The sequence below is a fragment of the Marmota monax genome, unplaced genomic scaffold (assembly GCF_021218885.2).
Source record: "Marmota monax isolate L192 unplaced genomic scaffold, Marmota_monax_Labrador192_F-V1.1 WCK01_AAM20220418_F8-fsc00408, whole genome shotgun sequence".
NCBI classification, from domain to species: domain Eukaryota; kingdom Metazoa; phylum Chordata; class Mammalia; order Rodentia; family Sciuridae; genus Marmota; species Marmota monax.
The window spans coordinates 565054-585713 of record NW_026693691.1 but is presented as its reverse complement, the minus strand read 5'-3'; the positions used below and the strand labels follow the sequence as shown (position 1 = coordinate 585713).

The following is a 20660-nucleotide window of genomic DNA, read 5'->3' as shown; positions in this document are numbered from 1 at the left end:
CAAGGTAGATGTGTTTTCTTGGTACTAGGTTAACATAACATACTATTTTGAGATATATCCTTCTGAATGACTAGTGAATAATTTCCCAAATACTCAGTGGTTTATAATAACAGATGTTTTAGTCAGCATTGCATGACTGTGACCAAAATATCTGATAAGAGCAATTTTAGTGGTAGAAATATTTTTCGGGGCTCATGGTTTCCGTCTATGGATGGCTGAGTCCATTACTCTGGACCCAAATATTCTTGCATCAGCAGAAGCTTTGATGGACATCTCATAGGCAAACTATAACAATGACCATAAAAAGAAGCAGTAAATCCTTTGCAAACTGAGGCCATTTCTTCCAGGAGTAGAGGGGAAAATTCAGTCAAGCACAGAAAAGTGATGAGGTACAGGAGAAGGGGTACACTTCACTTCAAAAAACAACCTATGAAGATCTCCATGTGCAGGAACTACTATAAATAGTCAGAAAACAAAGAAAAATAGTAGCCATATTCATCAAACTTGAGCCAAATAAACAGTTCCCACTCTTGCTTCATATCATCATGTATCTTCTCTGCTTCAATGAGTCAGAAATTCAGGCTGGCTTATATGGGTCTCACTAAAACGTGGCCTTTAATAAGTCTGGTTTCAAGATATCAACAGGGGCTGCAGTCATTTCAAGGGACAATTTTTCATAAAATTGCCCTTCAACTTTAATCCCATATCTGTAAGCAAGGCAAGTTCACACTGGCTTTTGACTGTGAACATGAGTTTCTTGCTCTCTGAGCCTCTTCTGTAGGGCATCACATGCATGGCAGTTGCTTCCTTCAGAATGAGGGCAGGAAGGGGGAAAGGGAGCAACCAAGTCTGATGGGCAATAATAGTAGGCAAGCATGCCAGAAGCCACTATCTTTCCATAGCCTAGCCTGTAAAGTGATGCTCTATCACTTTATCATCTTATCAGTTCCTGTGTCCCACACACAGAGCAGAAGAGGCAGTTACACAAGAGTATAACATTAAGAGCCAGTACAATGATACTGGTTAGTGGAGATAACTGTACACTCTCCCTCTTGTGTTCCAGTTATCCCTTTTTCCTCCCACACCAGAGACCCATGTTTAAACAAGTTCTCTATAGTATTATTCTACTATAGTATTAGCCCAAAGTCTAGAATCTCATCATAAAATTTAAATCCAGATGTGAATGAGAACTGGGTGTATAGATGTTCAAGCACAAAGACATGCTCTAGGTTTGTAGTTCTATGAAACCAGAAGACATCATTTTTCTTGCCCACCAAATATATAATATGCAGATATGAAACATGCGTGAGGACACTAACTCAGACATTCTTTTCCAAAAGGGCAAAATGGAGTGCTAGGGTTAGGTCAGTAGTAGAGTGCTTGAATATCATGGTTAAGATCATGGTTTTAATCCTCAGCAGTGCAAAACAAGTAACAAAGCCAGTAGCAAAATTAGGTCTCTGTTCATAACAATTCTAAAAGTTAAGACAGACAATAATGGAAGTTCTTTGAATTAGATTCACAAGTGTGGATGATTTTAATGACTCTCCACACTGAACTCAAAGTTCTCGCAGGTTCAGTCTTGCTTCCTTCATTTATATAAATGTTACAATGGAGCTGAGGAGTTTTCTTAGCTGGCATAGTGCCAATTAGAATTTTAACATTCTAACAGCCTTCACTGTTCTTGCTATGGATTGTTTTGGCTATTCTATGTCCCTTGTTTTTTCAAATGAATTTCATGATTGCTTTTTCTAGTTCTATGAACAATGTCATTGGGACTTTAATATGAATTACATTAAATCTGTACAACACTTTTGGTAGTACGGTCATTTTGACAATATTAATTCTGCCTATCCAAATGCATGTGAGATCTTTTCATCTTCTAAGGTCTTCTTCAATTTTTTTCTTTAGTGTTCTGTAATTTTCATTGTAGATTTATTTCACCTCTTTTCTTAGATTGATTCACAAGTGTCTTATTTATTTTTGAGGCTATTGTGAATTGGGTAGTTTTCCTAATTTCTCTTTCAGTGCATTCATCACTGGTACATAGGAATGTATTTGATTTATTGGTGTTGATTTTATATCACACCACTTTGCTAAATTCATTTATTAGTCCTAGAGTTTTACGGTGGAATTTTCTGGATCTAATAAATATAAACGATGTCATCAGCAAATAGAGACATGATTCATATCCCATTAGTTTTTTCGTCTGTATAATTGCTCTGGCTATAATTTCAAGGACTAGGTTGAATAGAAGTGGTGATAGAATATATCTTTGTCTTGTTCCAGTTTTCAAAGGGAGTGCTTTCAATTTTTCTCCATATAGAATGATGTTGGCTTTGGGGTAGCATACAATTTTAAGGTATGTTCCCACTATCCCTAGTTTTTCTGGTATTCTGAACAAGAACGGGTGCTGCATTTTGCCAAATGCTTTTTTTTTTTTTGCATCTATTGAGGTGATAATGATTCTTGTCTTTAAGTCTATTGATGTGCTGAATTATGTTTATTGATTTTTTTATGTTGAACCAACTTGCCTCCCTGGGATGAATGCCAATTGATCAGGGTGCACCATCTTTTTAATATTTTTTTGATATGATTTGCCAGAATTTGAAAAAAATTTGCATCCATGATCATCAGGGATATTGGTCTGAAGTTTTCTTTCCTTGATGTGTATTTGCCAGCTTTTTAAAATCTGGATGATATTACCCTCATAGGGTGAATTTGGAAGTGTTCTCACCTTTTCTATTTCATAGAATAATTTGAAGACTATTGGTCTTAATTCTTCTTTGAATGTCTTTTAGAACTTGGTTTAGAATTCATCTGACCCAGGGCTTTTCTTGGCTAACAGGCTTTTGATGGTGTTTCATATTTCAAATTTTGCTCAAAATTGATTTGTTTAAATAGTGTATGTCCTTCTGATTCAGTTTGTGTATGTCATGAGTCTCTAGAAATGTGTCTATGTCTTCAAAATTTTCTCTTTTACTGGAGTATAAATTTTCAAAATAGTTTCTGATTATCATCTATGTTTCAGTAGTGTCCATGGTAATATTTCCTTCTTTATAACAAATTTTAGTAATTTGAGTTTTCTCTCTCTTGCTCTTCATTAGAATGGCTAATGGTTTATCAATTTTATTTATTCTTTCAAAGAACCAACCCTTTGTTTTGTCAATATTTTGAATTCTTTACTTTGTTTCAATTTCATTGATTTTAGCCCTAGTTTTAATTATAAAAATTTCCTAAAGAAAAGACGGCCTCTTCAACCAATGGTGCTGAGAAAACTGGAAATCAATATGTGGAAAAACAAAATTAAACCTCTATCTCTCACCCTGAACAAAACTTAATTCAAAGTGGATCAAAGACTTAGGCACTAGAACAGAGACTCTGCACCTAAGGCTTCTTTTCAACAAAGGAAACAATCAATAACATGTAGAGAGAGCCTACAGATTTGGGAGAAAATCTTTACCACATGCTTCTCACATAGACCATTAATCTCCAGGACATATAAAGCACGCAAAAAATCAAAACCAAAAAAAAAAAAAAAACCCACAAATAACCCAATCAATAAATGGGCTAATAAATTGAATAGACACTTCACAGGAAAAAAAAATAGAATTGGTCAACAAATATATGAAAAAAAAATGTTCAACATCTCTAGATAAATTGAAATCAAAACTAAGTTATCATCTCACTCCAGTCAGAATGGCAATTATTAATAATAAATGCAATAATAAATGTTGATGAGGATGTGGGGAAAATTGTAAACTTTCACATTGCTGGTGGGACTGCAAATTGTTGCAATGACTATGGGAAGTGGTATGGAGAGTTCTAAGAAAACTTGAAACTACCATTTGATTCAGCTATCCCACTCCTTGGTTTACACCCAGAGGTATTAAAATCAGCATACTGCAGTGACACAACCACATTAATGTTTGAAGCAGCTCAAACTAGGAATTAACCTAGATACCCCTCAACAGAAAAATGGATAAAAATGATATATATATACACAATGGAATATTACTTAGCCTTAAAATAGAATGAAATTGTTACATTTTAAGGTAAATGGATGGAGCTGGAGAATATCATGCTAAGTGAATTAAGCCAATCCCTAAAACACAAAGGCTCAATGTTTTCTCTGATATGTAGATTCTAATTCACAATAAGGTTGTAGGGGGACTAGGGATAAATAGAGGTACCTTGAATTAAGCAGAGTGCAATGAAGGAAGGGGAGGGTATATGGGGCTAGGAATGATAATATAATAAATTGAATAATATTAACCTATGTACGTATATGATTATACAACTGGTTTCATTCTACATCATGTATAGAAGAATGAGAAGTTTTACTACACTTATACATAATGTGTCAAAATGCATTCTACTGTCATTTATAACTAATTAGAACAAAATTTTTAAAAAGAAAGAGTAGACAAAAAAAATAATTCTTTCGATTATGTTCTTCTTTTACAAAACAATTCATTGAAAACTATTGGTCATATTTATTTCCTTGTGATTTTAAGGGTCAGCTTTCCAATGTTTGCAAAATGCTCATAGTTACATTGATTTGTATTTCAGGTGCTCTGTCAATTAGTTTTGGAAAAATATGTATTAATTTTTCAGACATTTCTAATCAATGAATATGCTATAAATATCTGTTTTATATACATTTTCTAATTTTATGCAGATTGTTATGCGGACTTTCACAATTTTTTCATTAAGTTTATGCCTAAATATTTAGGCTTTCTGTTGCTATCACAAATTTTATTGCTTATATTTTAAGGTAAATTGTATGCCACTAATAAACAGAAAATCCTTTGATTTTAAAATACTGTCCATGAATCTTTTGACTTTGTTAAATGCACCTAGAAATATATTTATGTGATGTGTATATATATATATATATATATATATATATATATGTATATATATATATATGCATATGTATATATATATATATATACACACATATATATGCATGTTTCTATGTGTGTAGAATCTTCAACATTTTCTAAATACATAAATTTCAACAAATCAACAAATTCTAAAGACATTTCTAAGTACATATCATCTTTGAGTAGAGAAAGGCTTTCTTCCTGGTATTCAGTTTCTATCTCATGTATTTGTGTTTTGTTATTTGATTTTTTACTCTATTGTACTGTCTAGCACTTTCCATACAGTATTGAATAGTAAGTAGTAAAAATGGACATACTTGCTTACTTCACAATCTTAGGGGAAAAAAAAAAAAAAACTTTTATGACAGTGTATAATTCTATTTTTAGATTTTTTTAAAAAATATCATTTTAGTTGTTGATGGACCTTTATTTTATTCATTTATTTGTATGTGGTGCTGAGAATTGAACCCAGTGCCTCATACACATGAGGCAAGTGCTCTACCAATGAGCCATAGCTGCAATCCCTATTTTTAGATTTTTGTAAATGCTCTTTATCAGATCAAGAGCATTCTTTAATTTCTAATATGCAATTTTTTTCTTCATCTCCTATATTATGCTTTGAGTTTATTTTCATGTTCAGAAGTCATGCTTTTTAATGTTTATAAAGGGCTTTGCCTGTCATTTTTCTTTATCTTACCTTTTTATACATCTGCACTTAAAAAGCATCATTGTGTGTAGTTAAATCTTATTTTTAACCTATCTCAAAAGTTCTGCTTTTTAATTGCTGGTGTTCAGTACATTTACAATGATTTACTATTACGACCAATAATAATTACTCAAATAGCAGCTTTTTATTGAAATATAATTGACAAAATATAATATGTGTCGTTTTGATGGGCATAATTCTTCAGTTTTCAGTGCATGTGAAGGTGTGAAACTATTAAATCTCCCTAATTTTAGAAAATTTGCATAACCCTGAAAAAGAAACCTTATGATAATTTGTAGTCAATTGTGGTAAGCCGTTCTTATAGACCGTGGCCGCCATTAGAAGATGGTGCCGGCTTCCACTGTGGCCTGTGATAAACAACTCCTTTTTTGGAGAGTTGGCACGCAATCCCTTACCACCCTATGAGAGAGATCCACGTGGCAGCTTGGGATTGGTATGCGGGAGGCTTTATTAGGCTGTGCTTGGGCGCTCGGCGGGGGTCGCTAGAAGATGATACTTGAATCAAGGCCTGAATAAACTGCTGAAAGAAGAATCCTGTGTCGTGTTTTCCCTTGCCGGTGAGGGGTCGCGACAATTGGTGGCCCGTATGGGGAACGAACCCGCGACCTTGGCGTTATCAGCACCAAGCTCTAACCAACTGAGCTAACCGGCCACCCCTTTGACCAGTCCTTTTGTGCAATTATACTACGATCTGCTCCAGTATCTAGTAATCCCAAAATTGATTTGCCTTCTATAGTTAAGTTTAAAGTAGGACGGTCATTCATATCCAAGGACAAATAAACAGAATTCCTCCGGTGACTCCAATCTCAAGTTGTTTATCACAGGCCACAGTGGAAGCCGGCGCCATCTTCTAATGGCGGCCACGGTCTATAAGAATGGCTTACCACAGTCAATCCCTGTTTTTCCCTCCACTCCAGCCTCTTGCAAACACTTGTCTATGTTTTCTGCAGCATGTGTTTTCTTTCTTCTTGAGGATATACCTGAGACTAGCATCACTGGCTCATATGGTAACTATGTGTAATAATGTATAGTGTTCCAATTTCTGCAAATTCTTGCCAACACTTGTTGTTTCTGTCTTTTTGAAATTTTTGAATTTTAGCACTCTTTGTGGGTGTGAAGTGGTAACTCATTGCAGTTTTAATTTGCATTTCCCTAATGACTAATGGTGATGATCATCTTTTTACATACTTACCAGTTATTTTTTTATCTACTTTTGAAAAGTGTGTATTCAAATTCTATATTCATGTTTAATTGGGCAAATTGTTCTTTCTGCTCTAGAATTGCATTATTTATAAATTCTGGATATTAGGTTTTCAACAGAATTACAGTTTACACATTTTCATCCACTTTCTACATTGTCTTTTAACTTTTATATAGAGTGTTTTCAAAGCACATACATTTCAAATGTTTAAAACTTATCATTTTAGTTTTGGTTATCTTTACAAATAATCAAGTTTCTTGATTGTTATCTATTTCATCTCTATTTTCTTTCTGTTTTATAGCCATATAAATCCTATAAATTTTAGTTTACGATTATTTGCTTTGATTCAACTTAAGGCACCATATTTACTTTTGAAAAGTGTTCTTTATAATTTCTTCTTGACTCATTGATGATTTAAGAAAGTGGGTTTTATTTTCACTTGTTTGTCAATTTTGTTAATTTACTTCTGTAATTCATTCCGAACCTTTCTTTGTTTTGATCAGATAATATATTATATATGATTTTAATGTATGTACATTTATTTATTTTAAAATGGTCCACTTTCTTCTTCTTATTTTTAGATGGCTAAAGAAACAGTGTGACATATCGCATCTAGACTAGCTTTCCTGGCAGAAGGGTTTGTATTTACGTTTATTGGCCTAACATGTAGTTTATCCTAGAGGTTGTTCCATCTGTAGTTGATATGACTATTTACACTGCTCTGATTGTAGTGTTTACTATAAAAAATCTGTTTAGTCTTAAATAGTTTACTGTGTCATTTAAGAATTCTGTCCCTCTGCCTATCATCTGACTAGTTATCCAGTATTGAAAACATGGCACTCAAACCTCAACTAATTTTGTTTAAATGAGCACTTATGTTTTTCAGTCCTATCTGTTTCTAGATCATGTATTCAGGGGCACTGTTATTAGAAACATGTTTGCAATTATAAATTATTGACACATTGATTCTTCTATCATTATAAGGTATCCTTAATTTTCTGTAGTAACAATTTTCATCTTGAAGCATTTTTTTTTTCTGGTATTATCACAGCCATTGTAGTTATCTTTTCCTTAAAGCTTACAAAATATAATGTTTTTCTGCTCTTTAATTATATTTCTATTTAAATCCAAACTGTATCTCAAAGCATCATGGGCATTATTTAAAAATTCTTTTAATTTCTGTGTCTAATCATCATGTTTATTCTGTTTTCATTGACTGTTATCACTTAGGATCTGTTATTTTACTGTTTCTTTTCTTCGTTATGTTTTGTTGCTACAGACTTCTGTGATTCTTTCTTTCACACTAAATAATTACTAGTGTATCATTTAATTATTGTCATTTCTTTTATACACTTTGTGACAATCTAATTTTGGTAATTCTAACTTGATCAAATACTATTCAAAGATTTCTTTGCATACAACCCCATTCTGCTTTTTGTGTTATTATCATACCACATGCATATTTACACATGTCAAGCTCAGTAGCACAGATTTCTATATCATCACACAGATAGCTGTGTTGTAAAGAAAACAGGAGGAAGTGCCACAAGAAATACATTTTCACTGTTTATATTTATATATGTACTTGTCATTACATTTTCATTTGAGTGATCTTTGATTTTTATTAACAGTGTTTAGAGTTTCCAGTTTGCTAGTCTTGCCATTCTGTATTAACCATTACTTAATTGTCTTAGTTTTCATGAGGATTTGAACTATTATTTAGTATCATTTCATTTCCGCTTCTAAAATTCTCTTTTTTATTTGTAATATTGCAGATTAGCTGTTAACACATTCTCCATTTTTTTTCTTTTTTTCTAGAATGCTCTAATGTCTTCACTTTTAACTCCTAGTTGACTACAAATTGCATTCTTATTTTTATCTCTATTTTCTTTCACCATGTAGATATCTAATACATTCTTATTTCTTTCTGTATGTTTTAGTATATAACATAATAATATAACAGAATTAGTATTATTACATTATAGTTGTTAATACAATGTAATTGTTTAGTATGTTAATGTATTAATACAATAATATAATACACATCATTTTCACTTATTGAAAACTGGGAATTTTAAATGACATAAAGTGTCAAATTTAGAAATCAGATTCTTACTCTTCCATGATGTTGTTTGTGTTGCTGTTTCATTAATAAATTTTCTGAAATGATCCTGAAGTCTTTATCCATTGTTATGTGTGCCCACTAAAGTCTCAGCATGCATGGCTTACTGGTGAATTGACAATGGATGCATATTTTCTTGGGTGCCTAGAATCTGTGTACATCCCTTTCTTTCCTGGGGTCAGTGTGATGCATGTTGAGTCCCATCTCCAACACTAGACCAGGCAGCTTACAACTTGACATTTTCCTTTACTTCCAGCTTTAAAAGACACTGAAGTTTAGCTAGAGATGTTGTCTTCTGGTCTTATGTCTTTTCTGACCTTGCACACTATCATTATTTGCAAAGTCCTACAGATGTAGACAGCTGCCTATAATTCCTATGCCCAGTTTTTTAAAAACTTCTAATAAACATTATAGTTCCCAACTTTTCCTTTTAAACCTTTGGGTTAGTATATCACTTGCTCCAGGTGGTATTCACTATCTCACGCAACTTCAATTTTTAAGACTTCTTTGTTTTTTTAAAAATCTCTATGGGAAAAGCTATAGGCATTTGGAAAGTTGTGAGTCAGGTCAAATAACAACAGAGTTGAGAGTGGTGTCTTCCAGAGAACCAAACAGAAATCAAATAATCAGCACTTCATGGACATGTGGCTCCAAGGACCACCAGCCCCATTTTGCTACATCCTGTGGGTGCCATGATGCAGGTTTTCACTGTGATTTTAGGATACTGTCTTTCACAGCTGCAGTGGAATTGAGGGCATGGGGATAGGGCACACACAGTAAGGTAACACAGAGCTCAATATTCAAATCAAAATTCAGATATTTTTCTTGCATACATCTTCTCTGTAATACCTCAAGAATGATCATTTTCCAGAGTTTTGAACAGTTGATTCTTGTAACTTTAGAGAGAATTCTCATTGCTTTTATAAAGGAGATAATTTGGAAAATTCATACTCCACCATTTTTCCTGATTCATGTTTGTATACAATGTAGTGTTTTATAAGGTCTTGTTTTTACATTGCTACATCAGTTTTTGTTTTATATGGTCCCTTTCTATATTCTCTTGTTGTAAATGCTTTTTACCATTCTGTTTAAAATTTATTGAGTCTCTTGGTTTTACATCATTTGTTTAATTTTAGTGTTTGTGCAATTGTAACAATGTATAATAATAAAATTTTAAAAAAAGAAAGTCTATATGTAATCAGTATTGTATCACTTAATTTCTGAAACTGTATTTTACACACTATTCCGTGTTTTCACTTCACACTTCACATTTCCCACATTTTAATTTTCAGTTCACCTCGTTAACTTCCCCCTTCATCAATGCAGTGCCTTTATGATAGCATATTTACAATTAACTACCCCTTTATTTTTTAAAATTTGTTTTAAGTTGTAGATGAACACAATGACTTTATTTAAATTTATTTTTTTTGTAGTGCTGAGGATTGAACCCAGTGTCTCACACATTCTAGGCAAGCATTCTACCTCTAAGCTACAATCCCAACCATACCTCTTTACTTTTTTTTCGTAATTCTGTCAGAGTTTTTAGTTAAATTGCCTTATAAAGCCCATCATGAGTTGTTATTTTTGGTTTAAATAGTGAGTAATTTATTTAAATTGAGATTAAAAACACATACAAACATATATGTGTTTAAATACATACATAGCCATTTATGTACACACACACACACACACACACACACATGATCATTCCTGACTATTGTCAAATGCCAAAAGCAATCGTCCCAGATTTTTCTCTGCAGAGTTACATGGGCTAACTCTGGATTAAAGAAGCCCTTTCTCTAGCACAGGAAACAGGTGCCCAACTGTTTTTTTTTTGTTTTGTTTTGTTTTGTTTTGTTTTTGTTTTTGTTTTTGTTTTACTGTGTCTCAACTCATCTTTCTCTCCATCATAATTTTTCCCATCCCCTGCATATACAGACTGAGTATTTAATATTTGTGAGTTTGTATTGTGTATTGGATTTTCTTGTGTCGAATTATTTTCCTCATATTCTGATATCACTCCTATCCTTCTATAAATGTTATTTGATAACTATGAAATACTGGTGATGTTAGATAAATTTTGTCAAGTGATAAAATTCATTTCAAAACATCATGAACAAGGAAAAATGTATGATGACAAATCTCAAAAGAAGAAAATAACCTCTTGATGCTTTCAGGTATTTTATAAGAAAAGAAACAGGACTATGGATTGAGATTCAGTGTCATTTTCCCTGGGAAAATTTCTGCACATAGTGAAATGTATCAGTCTGTGCTTCTCTCAGAATATTGACTATGGTGTTTCTTTTTAGTACATTGCCTGATACCTAGTGAAGTAATACACTTCATTTTATTTTCTGTTCAATTATGTTGAGTTGAATGATTAACATGAGAACTCTTTTAATAAAGGCCAGAGCTATGGATGAGTAGACATGTAGAAATGATGGAACTGAGAAGCATGAGAAATAGGCATGGGTGAATATCCAAAATATAGCAAGAAGGACTTCAATAGGACCTTTATTTATTTGAACAAGCATTAATTGCAAAGTATCTGGGAAAGTAACGCCACATTTTGGAATTAGCAGTTGAATTCAGGACACAATTTAGGAGTAATGAACACAGGAAGTATCAAATTCTTATGTATCATGGAATGAAAATCAAGCAAATGTTGCAAATTGTGCATGGAAATAAGATCATACTTTATATATGCTAATAAATCTTACAGTTTTCCTAAAAGATTGTATCATATTGTGACTTTTCGACATAACTTGTACAAAAATCCAGAAACTTTATTTAATAATAACATTCATATATACATATTAAATCAGCTTAATCTATGAAAGGTAGTAAAAGGACATTGAATACCCCACTATAGTGCAACCTCTTATTCTTTCTTCTTTTAAGTACCACCTGCTTACTACTGCATTATTTGCTAACTTTCTCCATGTTTAATCTAATTAACATAGAGTATATATGGAATTTTTATTGTTATTTATGCATTTTAGGTAAATATGATCTTATACACTATTCTAAAATATTATTATTTTTAATAGTGTATAGTTTTTCAGAACCATCTTATGCATCTCATTATTTTAATTGTAATTCATACTTTATCAAGCAATTTTCTTCCAGCCAAACCTATAGATTATTTTGACTTTTCATATAGATATCCATATATATATATATATATATATATATACTTATTTTTACTTTTTTTTCAGCACACTGACATGTTTCTGCTTTCCTATTTTTTTTCAATTTTCATTGTTTTCACTCTAGCATTTTAATTTTGAAATATCAAAGGCTTCCATAATCAGTCCTTCCCCTCTCTTCCTGCCTCTGCTTATTTCATTGACAATCTAATCCAACTTCATTGCTATTAATACCACCTCTGTGCTTCAATCCCTTGAGTTTACAAACCAATCAAACTTCTCCTGTGAATGTAGACTGCATACATAAATAGCTTTTCTATAGTCTTGGCTGAGCTGAACAACAGAAATATTACATTTAGCATACCCAAGTTGAATTCCTGACCATTCCCTTCAAACTTTCTATACCAGGATCCTTCCATAATTCAGTTGATTGCCACTATAAATTTCTGTCACTATGTACTAATATTCTTGCTTGATCTCTCCTTCACTTTACAGCCCATATCCATTCCTTTGGAAACCCATTGCTGCATTTTGAAAATACATTCATGATTGGAATGTTTCTCACCATATTCACTACTGCCATTCTGTTCCATGGAAGAATAATTATCAATCTGCTGCTTACTGAAGTTATATTCCATCAAATATTATTTTTTTAAAGAAAGAGAGAGAGAGAGAGAGAGAGAGAGAGAGAGAGAGAGAGAGAGAGAGAATTTTTTAATATTTATTTTTTTTTAGTTTTCGGCGGACAACATCTTTGTTTGTATGTGGTGCTGAGGATCGAACCTGGGCCCCACACATGCCAGGCGAGCGCGCTACCGCTTGAGGCACATCCCCAGCCCCTCAAATATTCTTGCTTTAACTTCGCTTCTCCAATTTTCTATTTTCAATATTGAAGCCATAGTGATCCTTTTAAAATGCCTGTGAATTATAATAGATCACTACTCAAAACTATCTAGTCTTCCTTTCTTGTAAAATCCCCTTATGTGGAATCACACCCAGATGTTTCTCTGAGGTCTTCTCTTACCTTCATTTTTATCTGTGCTCCTATGTCACACTGGCCTTCTATTTCTGTAACCTGCTAATAACAGTCCTAAATTGATCCTTTAAGTTTTCATATATCCTACCCTTCAGGAATTTGCCTAAATACCATCTTCTTAAATAGGCCTTATCTGATTCCTTGTGTTATTTTGTTTCCTGCTATAATATATCACCACCAATTTGGTCACTTAAAAATTAATATTTTTTAATGGATCTATAAGTCTGAATTCCAAGATAATTCCTATTGATTTAAAATCTAGGATCAGGCAGAGATTCAATATTTTATGCAGTACCTCTGGGTTCTAGAGGAGAATTTATCCTTTGTCTTTTCCTGTTTGTAGAGAACTCTCTTTAGTCTGTGCACAATGTCCTCTACATTTCAAGGCAGCAATGAGATCCTGAATATGTCTCCAGCTTCCATCTCTGTCTTTCTTTCTCTCACCAATTAGAATGTATTTCCACACTCTCCCCCAAGGACTCTTCTGATCAGATTGCTCATACTTAAAGAAACCAGAAGAGTTTCTCCAACTCAAGGAATTTAAACTTAATAATTCCTGTGAAGCCCATGTTTCCATGGAAAGTAACATATCCACGGGTCCCCTGAATTAAAGCATGCACATCTTAGAGGGCACAATAGTCTACCTACCTTAGTCCTATATTTATTGCTACAACCTCTGTGCAACACACCAGCTACTTCTAATATTCCTCTTTTATATCTTTCTCCTTTTTCTTATTAAATTTAGCTCTTTAATTTTCTAGAATATTACAGATAAGTTATAATTTCTTCTGCTTATTCTTTGTTTCTAATCATTGCACTGAATGCAGACTATGTCCACTTAGGCATCTTTATTTGCCTTTTGTGTGTGATATAGCTAAGTTCTGAATATCAAAACTGGTACATTAGGGTGCTCCAAAAATGTTTATTTTAAAAATAAACTCCTGGATCAAGTAATTACCTTATGTTTAATTACCAAATGAATTTCCCAAAGCATCAATTCCATTTACAACTTTATCATCCTCCTTCTATTACGAAATGCAATTACTGCTTTATTTTTTTTCAGAAAAGAAAAATTGCTAAAATGAAGAGTAATAATAAAGTGTTAAATGTGTGTGAAATAACACAATTTAATGTGTGGGCAATGGATTTGTGTCAATATTTTCATGGAAATTGAGTCATGTTTAATAATCTGATATTTAAAAAGAACAAAAACAAAATAGTACCAGCTGGGCATGAGGTAATCCCAGTTACTCTCAAGGCTGATGCTGGAAAATTCCAAATTCAAGACGAACATGTTGAAATTATAAATGTTGTCTAAAGATTAAATTATAATAATAATAGGAAGAAGAAGAAGAAGAAGAAGAAGAAGAAGAAGAAGAAGAAGAAGAAGAAGAAGAAGAAGAGGAGGAGGAGGAGGAGGAGGAGGAGGAGGAGGAGGAGGAGGAGAAGGAGGAGGAGGAGGAGGAAGAAATTGGACATATAAAATGTGTTTCAGTCTCCTTGAAGAAAAATAAAACAATTTTATTCTTATAAAAAATAGATAATCATGTATTCCATGTAGTTTATATTAGTTGCAATCAATTTCTCAATATCTGAGGTTTCTTAATAACTTGTAGTGAAATTCTCAGCCACTGCCTGCATTTCGAAGTGCTCAAATATTCAGCACATCTGGATATTTGAGCTGATGGGTAAGAAATGACAATTTCAAATGTAAGCAACACTATGCAGTTATGTGTTAGGTGTTAACATTCCTTTTTGAGTTCAGAGGATATATTGCCAAAGCAAGTGGGAAAAAAGAGATTCTGTTCCGTGCAACTCTTTATTATTCATTCACTTCCTTCTCAAAAAGTGTATGCCAATTAGTTAAAAATGTCTTTGTATTTTTGTACTCCTAGTTACACAAATACTGTATTTCCTTATTTTTATATAATTTCTTAATCTTTTGTGTTTTAACCAATTACCATTCATCTTATGGTTGAATGAGGTATTTTGTTATTCCTATTTTTAGCTATTTTTCCATAATTGTTGATAAAAAACTTAAAATTATGTTTTATTTTTCTTCAAGGAGACTGATATGAATAAGTTACCAAAAGACTTATTATTTGATGCATTTCCTTCACATTGATTACTTAATGTTAATTGATTCTTCTTTTGTATGATTATACTTTAAAATATGACACATAGTAGAATGAGTTATGCATACCACATTTCAATGCCATGTATTTAAAATTTTCACATATTTTTTGCACGTTGTGTCATATGCATTCTTTTTTTTTTCATATGCATTCTTATACAGAAAGTATTGAAGATAATAACAGTAGCATTACTAATATGATGTTTTTGTCTTTGTTTCAGTCATTCACTGGAATACTGTAAATATTAGTTCCCTACTTATAGCAAGGTGTATTTGAATTGTGTGGTTCAGAATATCATAATTTTAACTTAGTGACCAGTTTTTGTAACATAGACATTACAACTTAGAGCAACTTTCCAAATTAATAGCTCTGCCACCATTTCCTTAACCTTTTAAAATTATCCTTCCCCAAGGAAGATAATATTATTTTAGTGAGAACATGTGCATTGAAGTGAAACCAATATATTTTTAGGTACTGATTCTACTGTGGTTCAGAGTGCATCAAAAATGTCCTAACATGAACTCATGTGAGTTGCATTAGCTTTAGAAGGACCATTTGTTAATACTTAACACTAAGAAAAAGGTGATTTATTAAGGTAATGCCAGAAATGTTTTAATTTTGTTTCACATGGGTGGATACATTTTTCTTTCTTTTTTTCTTCACCCCTTCTTCCTTTTATGTCCTCTAAAGAGCAGTTTATTAGCCCCACTTCACTCTGTAATCAGACACACAAGAATTATCTCTTCTTGCAGTAAGTCTAAATTTAGAACATCTGTCTTTTAACATGAAACTATAAGTTACTCTTCAAGACCTCAAGACTCTAAAACTACATCCCCACCACTGTGTTTTAAGATATATCCCCACCACTGTGTGTTAAGACTCTGCTACCACTCTCTGAATAATATTTCTAAACTGTTTACTAAAAGGAGTTTATTGTATATGAATAAGATCAACCTTATCTTCCAAATATTTTATCTTCTTTTATTATGGGTAGCTCTCAAATAATTTAGTAGCTAGTTAAACTTATATATATTTTTTTTTTACAAAATCAGTACCAAAACTGTATCAGGGTCATTTCTAATTTCCATGATCTAACCCCTTTCATCTGTTTCTCATTCCTGAACATACTCAAAGACTTCAGGTGTCTATTGTAGTTATCTATAGATTTGATTATTGGTATCCCCAGTTTTCTCTCCACCTCTCAAGTTTTCTACCATTACTTCTACTAATAAAAAATGTTCATTTCATTCATTTATTCTTTCATCATTTTTTGTCTTATAAAACTTAATACAAACATGGGCTCCTCCAAAGTCTTTGAAAACCTCTTATTAAACAAATAAGATGATATAACCAATCTTTCCCTTGGCTTCCACCTCTGTGGCAAAGCATATGCTCAAACAGAACTGAACATTTGAGAGAGGATGTGGTGAAGGAGTGGGAATCCTGAGAGTAGATCAATTTGCTGCTTCACATATGGTTATTATCAAAATTATATAAAATTTTAATCAATTGACTACATGCTAATGTAATGGTTTTCCATTAGTGTTACTTGAAAGCTGATAATTTCAAATTTCAATCATGTTAGTTAAAAGTTGAAAAAATTCACTAATAAAACAATCACATTACTTAAACTCTAAAACTAAGTAGTATTAAAAACTGACATAGTACTCAATATATATCTCTGTAATATTTTGTTGTAATTTTTCTAAAGTGATTCAATAATATGAATATTTCTAAATTAAACTTCACTGATCATATTACAGTCTATGTTCAAATTAGTCATAACTAATAAAAATTATGCTAGCTGGCTTACTAATTATGAAAATATTATTACTGTGTAACTTGTGGAGGGTGCAAGCCTGAAAACCCAGAAAGTCTGGAGACTGAGTCTGGAGGACTACAAGTTCCTAGCCAGTATCAGCATCTTAGCAAGATTCCTGTATCAAAAATAGAATATGAAGGCTCATAGGCATTTATGTTTCAATCCCCAATATTGAATAAAATAAAATGATTGATGATTTGTAATGAATTTTCTTTTGGCTGCTTTTTCTTTTACAAAACAAATAATTCTTTTCTTGAATTTTATTTTGTTTTTCTAAATATTCTCTATTTCAACTGACTTTTAAGAGTTCAGACCCTTTAAAATAACCTTGAAAATTTTCACTTCACTATGGCAAGAAAACTGAAGTGCTTTGTGAATAAGGCTATGTGTTTCAGAATTTCCAATGTCAGAAATGAACAAAAGGTGAGGACTTGAGGTTATGTGACCAGAGAATTTCATCTGAAGATAACTGCTCAGCTTTCTTGGGAGAAACAATTTTTCAAATATGTATTTGAAATTTCAGAAAATACTTCCACTATTCCTGGGTAGAAATATAGTACTGGCACTCCCAGAGGTATTTAACTGAATTTTGATGGTATAAGTTAAAATAGAGTTTTAAGCATGAGTGATATGCAACTCAAAAGCATTCATAGTTTTAAATAACAAAAAAGACTAATATTATCTTAATATATTGATTATCCTTATTAGAGAAGATCTCTTTACTAAAATTTCTACTTTAAAAATACCAAGTAAGGTATTTTTTTATCATTTTAATTCAGTAAGTGATATTTATCCATGTTTTTAAGTTAACTAAATTTAGGATATAGTTACTGGTTCTGTTTAAGACTACTAGCAACCTTTTGAGTTAAATGTTTGCAGTTCTTAAAGAAAAAAATTACTGCTCATATTTTTACATTCTAAATATAAATATTTACACTAGAAAATATTTCAAATTTGTTTCAACTTATAAAATTAAAGCTCTATGACAAATTATGGGCCTTTATTGTGAGAATTTTAATAATTGATTCAAATATCAATTCATTCCAAAAACAAAACAAAACAAAATCTGCTTTATTCTTACAAGTATACTAGGTGACAGAAATGTACTGAAAGTGTCTTTTCTCACCTTTATATTAGTAAAATGTTCAGTTAGTGAAAAAACAACATGGGTTATTCTTTTACTCAAACCAGTAAATGAATTGCTTAGAGAAATCATGATAATCATATGAGTACCAACTAGACAAAATATGCAAGAAAATGAAAAACAGCCATATGCAAGACACTGTAGAGAGAAAAAAAATCTTACAATATGTATCAAATTGTACATGGGAAATTTTCAAAGAAGGAGACCAAAGGTGGGAATGCAATTGCCTGCTAATTTGCCCATGTGTATTTTGCAGCTGCACTCCAATTCTGACAAAGGTGATGGGTCTGTCAAGTACATCCTTACTGGAGAAGGTGCTGGGACTATATTTATCATTGATGATACCACGGGGGATATCCACTCAACCAAAAGCCTAGACAGAGAGCAGAAGACACACTATGTGCTTCATGCCCAGGCTATTGACAGACGGACAAACAAGCCTCTGGAACCTGAATCTGAGTTCATCATCAAAGTGCAAGATATCAACGACAATGCTCCAAAGTTCACAGATGGACCTTACATTGTGACTGTGCCTGAAATGTCAGATATGGGTAAGGAAGACTATTTCTATACTTGAAGAGTTAATCCAAAAATCATCTACAAAAGTCCAGTATTTAATCTCTCTGTGTTTGTGCATGTGTGTTTGTGTGTATCTGTGAACGTAGAACTGTGGAAAAGTTTCAAAATGTTTGAATATTTTTTCTGTTGCATAAAATATTAAAGAATACTGAGTCAATCATATATTAATGAATTAATTTATGAGGATGTAAATATAAGCTACGGTTTGATCTCAAGGAAAAAGTCATAAATTGGTTAACAGCTACAATTCTTGCTTAACTTCTATGGTATTTTGGTTATGCAATTTTTTTCTAATATTAAGCATATACCAACAAATTCAGTACAACATTTTGATTAGAAAAAAGACCATGTTGTGTTTCAAATTCATGGTTTCATGTCTTTTAAGCTTAAGCTCATGAATAAATTATAATAGCATTAGTAGTAGAGGTAGTCACTACATTAATAAGTAAAAGTTTAAGAGATTCCTAAGCATCTACTTAACATATATTGCAAAATATACAACAATCCTATGAAAAATTTTGAATTTTTAAAATATGCAAACTGGGATAGATTACTTAAGTCACTTCCTCAAATTCAGATATCTAGGAAATAGCCAAGGAGTTATGAATTCCAGTTTTACCGAAAAGCAAAAACAGTATTGCAGATGGTGTATCATGATTCAGGTTTAGAGTCTCTGATTATCTGGAGCATTCCCATCACTCACAGCTTTTTGTGGTTTAGCCATTTTATTTTTACCTAATAGATGAGTTTTCTAAGGGTAATTAAAATAAATCAGCTATCATAGGGCTTGTGAGTCCTGCCTGACCTACATGAGTCCCTGGGTTAATCCATAGCACTGACAATAAAAGTGGCAGCATCAATAACAAAAACTTAACTAGAATAATAATTTCTCACTATCTTTGTAAGACTCTAAGCTTAGATTTAGAATGCATTTTTAATAAAAATTTTAGACATTTAATTTCAATTCACATATATGAACATTATTTTAAATTAAGGATTTTAAAGTCTCTAAATCACTCTATGAATTTGAATATTTACATGAAATTATGTAATGAAACTAAGACTTTCTTCCCTTCCCTACCTTTCAACCTCAGCCCAATTTTGTTCTTTCGAGAGTGCCAAGTATGTCCTGTAGCTGTTGGGGGAAGTCAAGAGAAGAGAGAGACTTCGGTCTTCATGTCAGCCAGAGCCTCAGGGGAGAAAGCAATTGCCAACATGGTTCCCCCTGGACCATAGTAGATAGAAAACAGGGATGAGACTCAGCAATCCTGGTGGAAAGTTTCCAAGGAGATTTGAGAGAGAGATTTAAAAGACTGAACACTACTCACCTAGTGAGTGAGAGTTTGTGTGGAAACCCAAGAACAGAATTTCCTGTGCCCTACCCATAGAGCTCTATGGTACAATGACTTAAGAATACCACTGGTAGGTTAATTCCAGGAGGTGGGTAAGACCTTAAAGAGCAAGGTAACCCTAGGTGGATGCACAAGAGAGAGCTAACAGAACATTCATTAAAGAAAGACTGTTTCAAAAGAAGAGTAAGTAATAAGAACACTACAGACATTTTAAGTACAATACAGTACATTTTAAGTACTTAACAATACAGATATTTTTTACCGCAAATCATGCATTCTTGTATTTTTTAAATTATTATCTCAGTGTTAAACATAATATTTTGTTTAGTTTGACATAATCATACAAGCATGAAAAATATTTTATTTCAATATAGTCCCCAGTATTTTAACTTTCCCTGTCTTCCTCTACCCCTTATTCCCTCGTTCCTTTATTCAACTCTTCATTCTTCTACTTATTTATAGTGTTTTTTAAATTATTGCATTAAAGATATACGTAAAGGTGAA

At 32.4% G+C, this 20660-nt stretch overlaps 1 protein-coding gene and 1 non-coding gene across 3 annotated transcripts in view; one reads left to right on the top strand and one right to left on the bottom strand.

The window, feature by feature from the left end:
- Cdh18 (cadherin 18) overlaps nucleotides 1–20660 on the top strand; it is a 319062-nt gene that overhangs the window by 58645 nt on the left and 239757 nt on the right. For both annotated transcript variants that reach the window (XM_046459923.2, XM_046459924.2), the window contains exon 2: nucleotides 18482–18776. In XM_046459923.2, coding sequence (XP_046315879.1) covers nucleotides 18482–18776 — 295 coding nt within the window. The remainder of the gene's footprint in view (nucleotides 1–18481; nucleotides 18777–20660) is intronic.
- Trnai-gau (transfer RNA isoleucine (anticodon GAU)) lies at nucleotides 6195–6268 on the bottom strand. The gene has a single exon. It is a non-coding gene; the product is annotated as a tRNA-Ile (tRNA).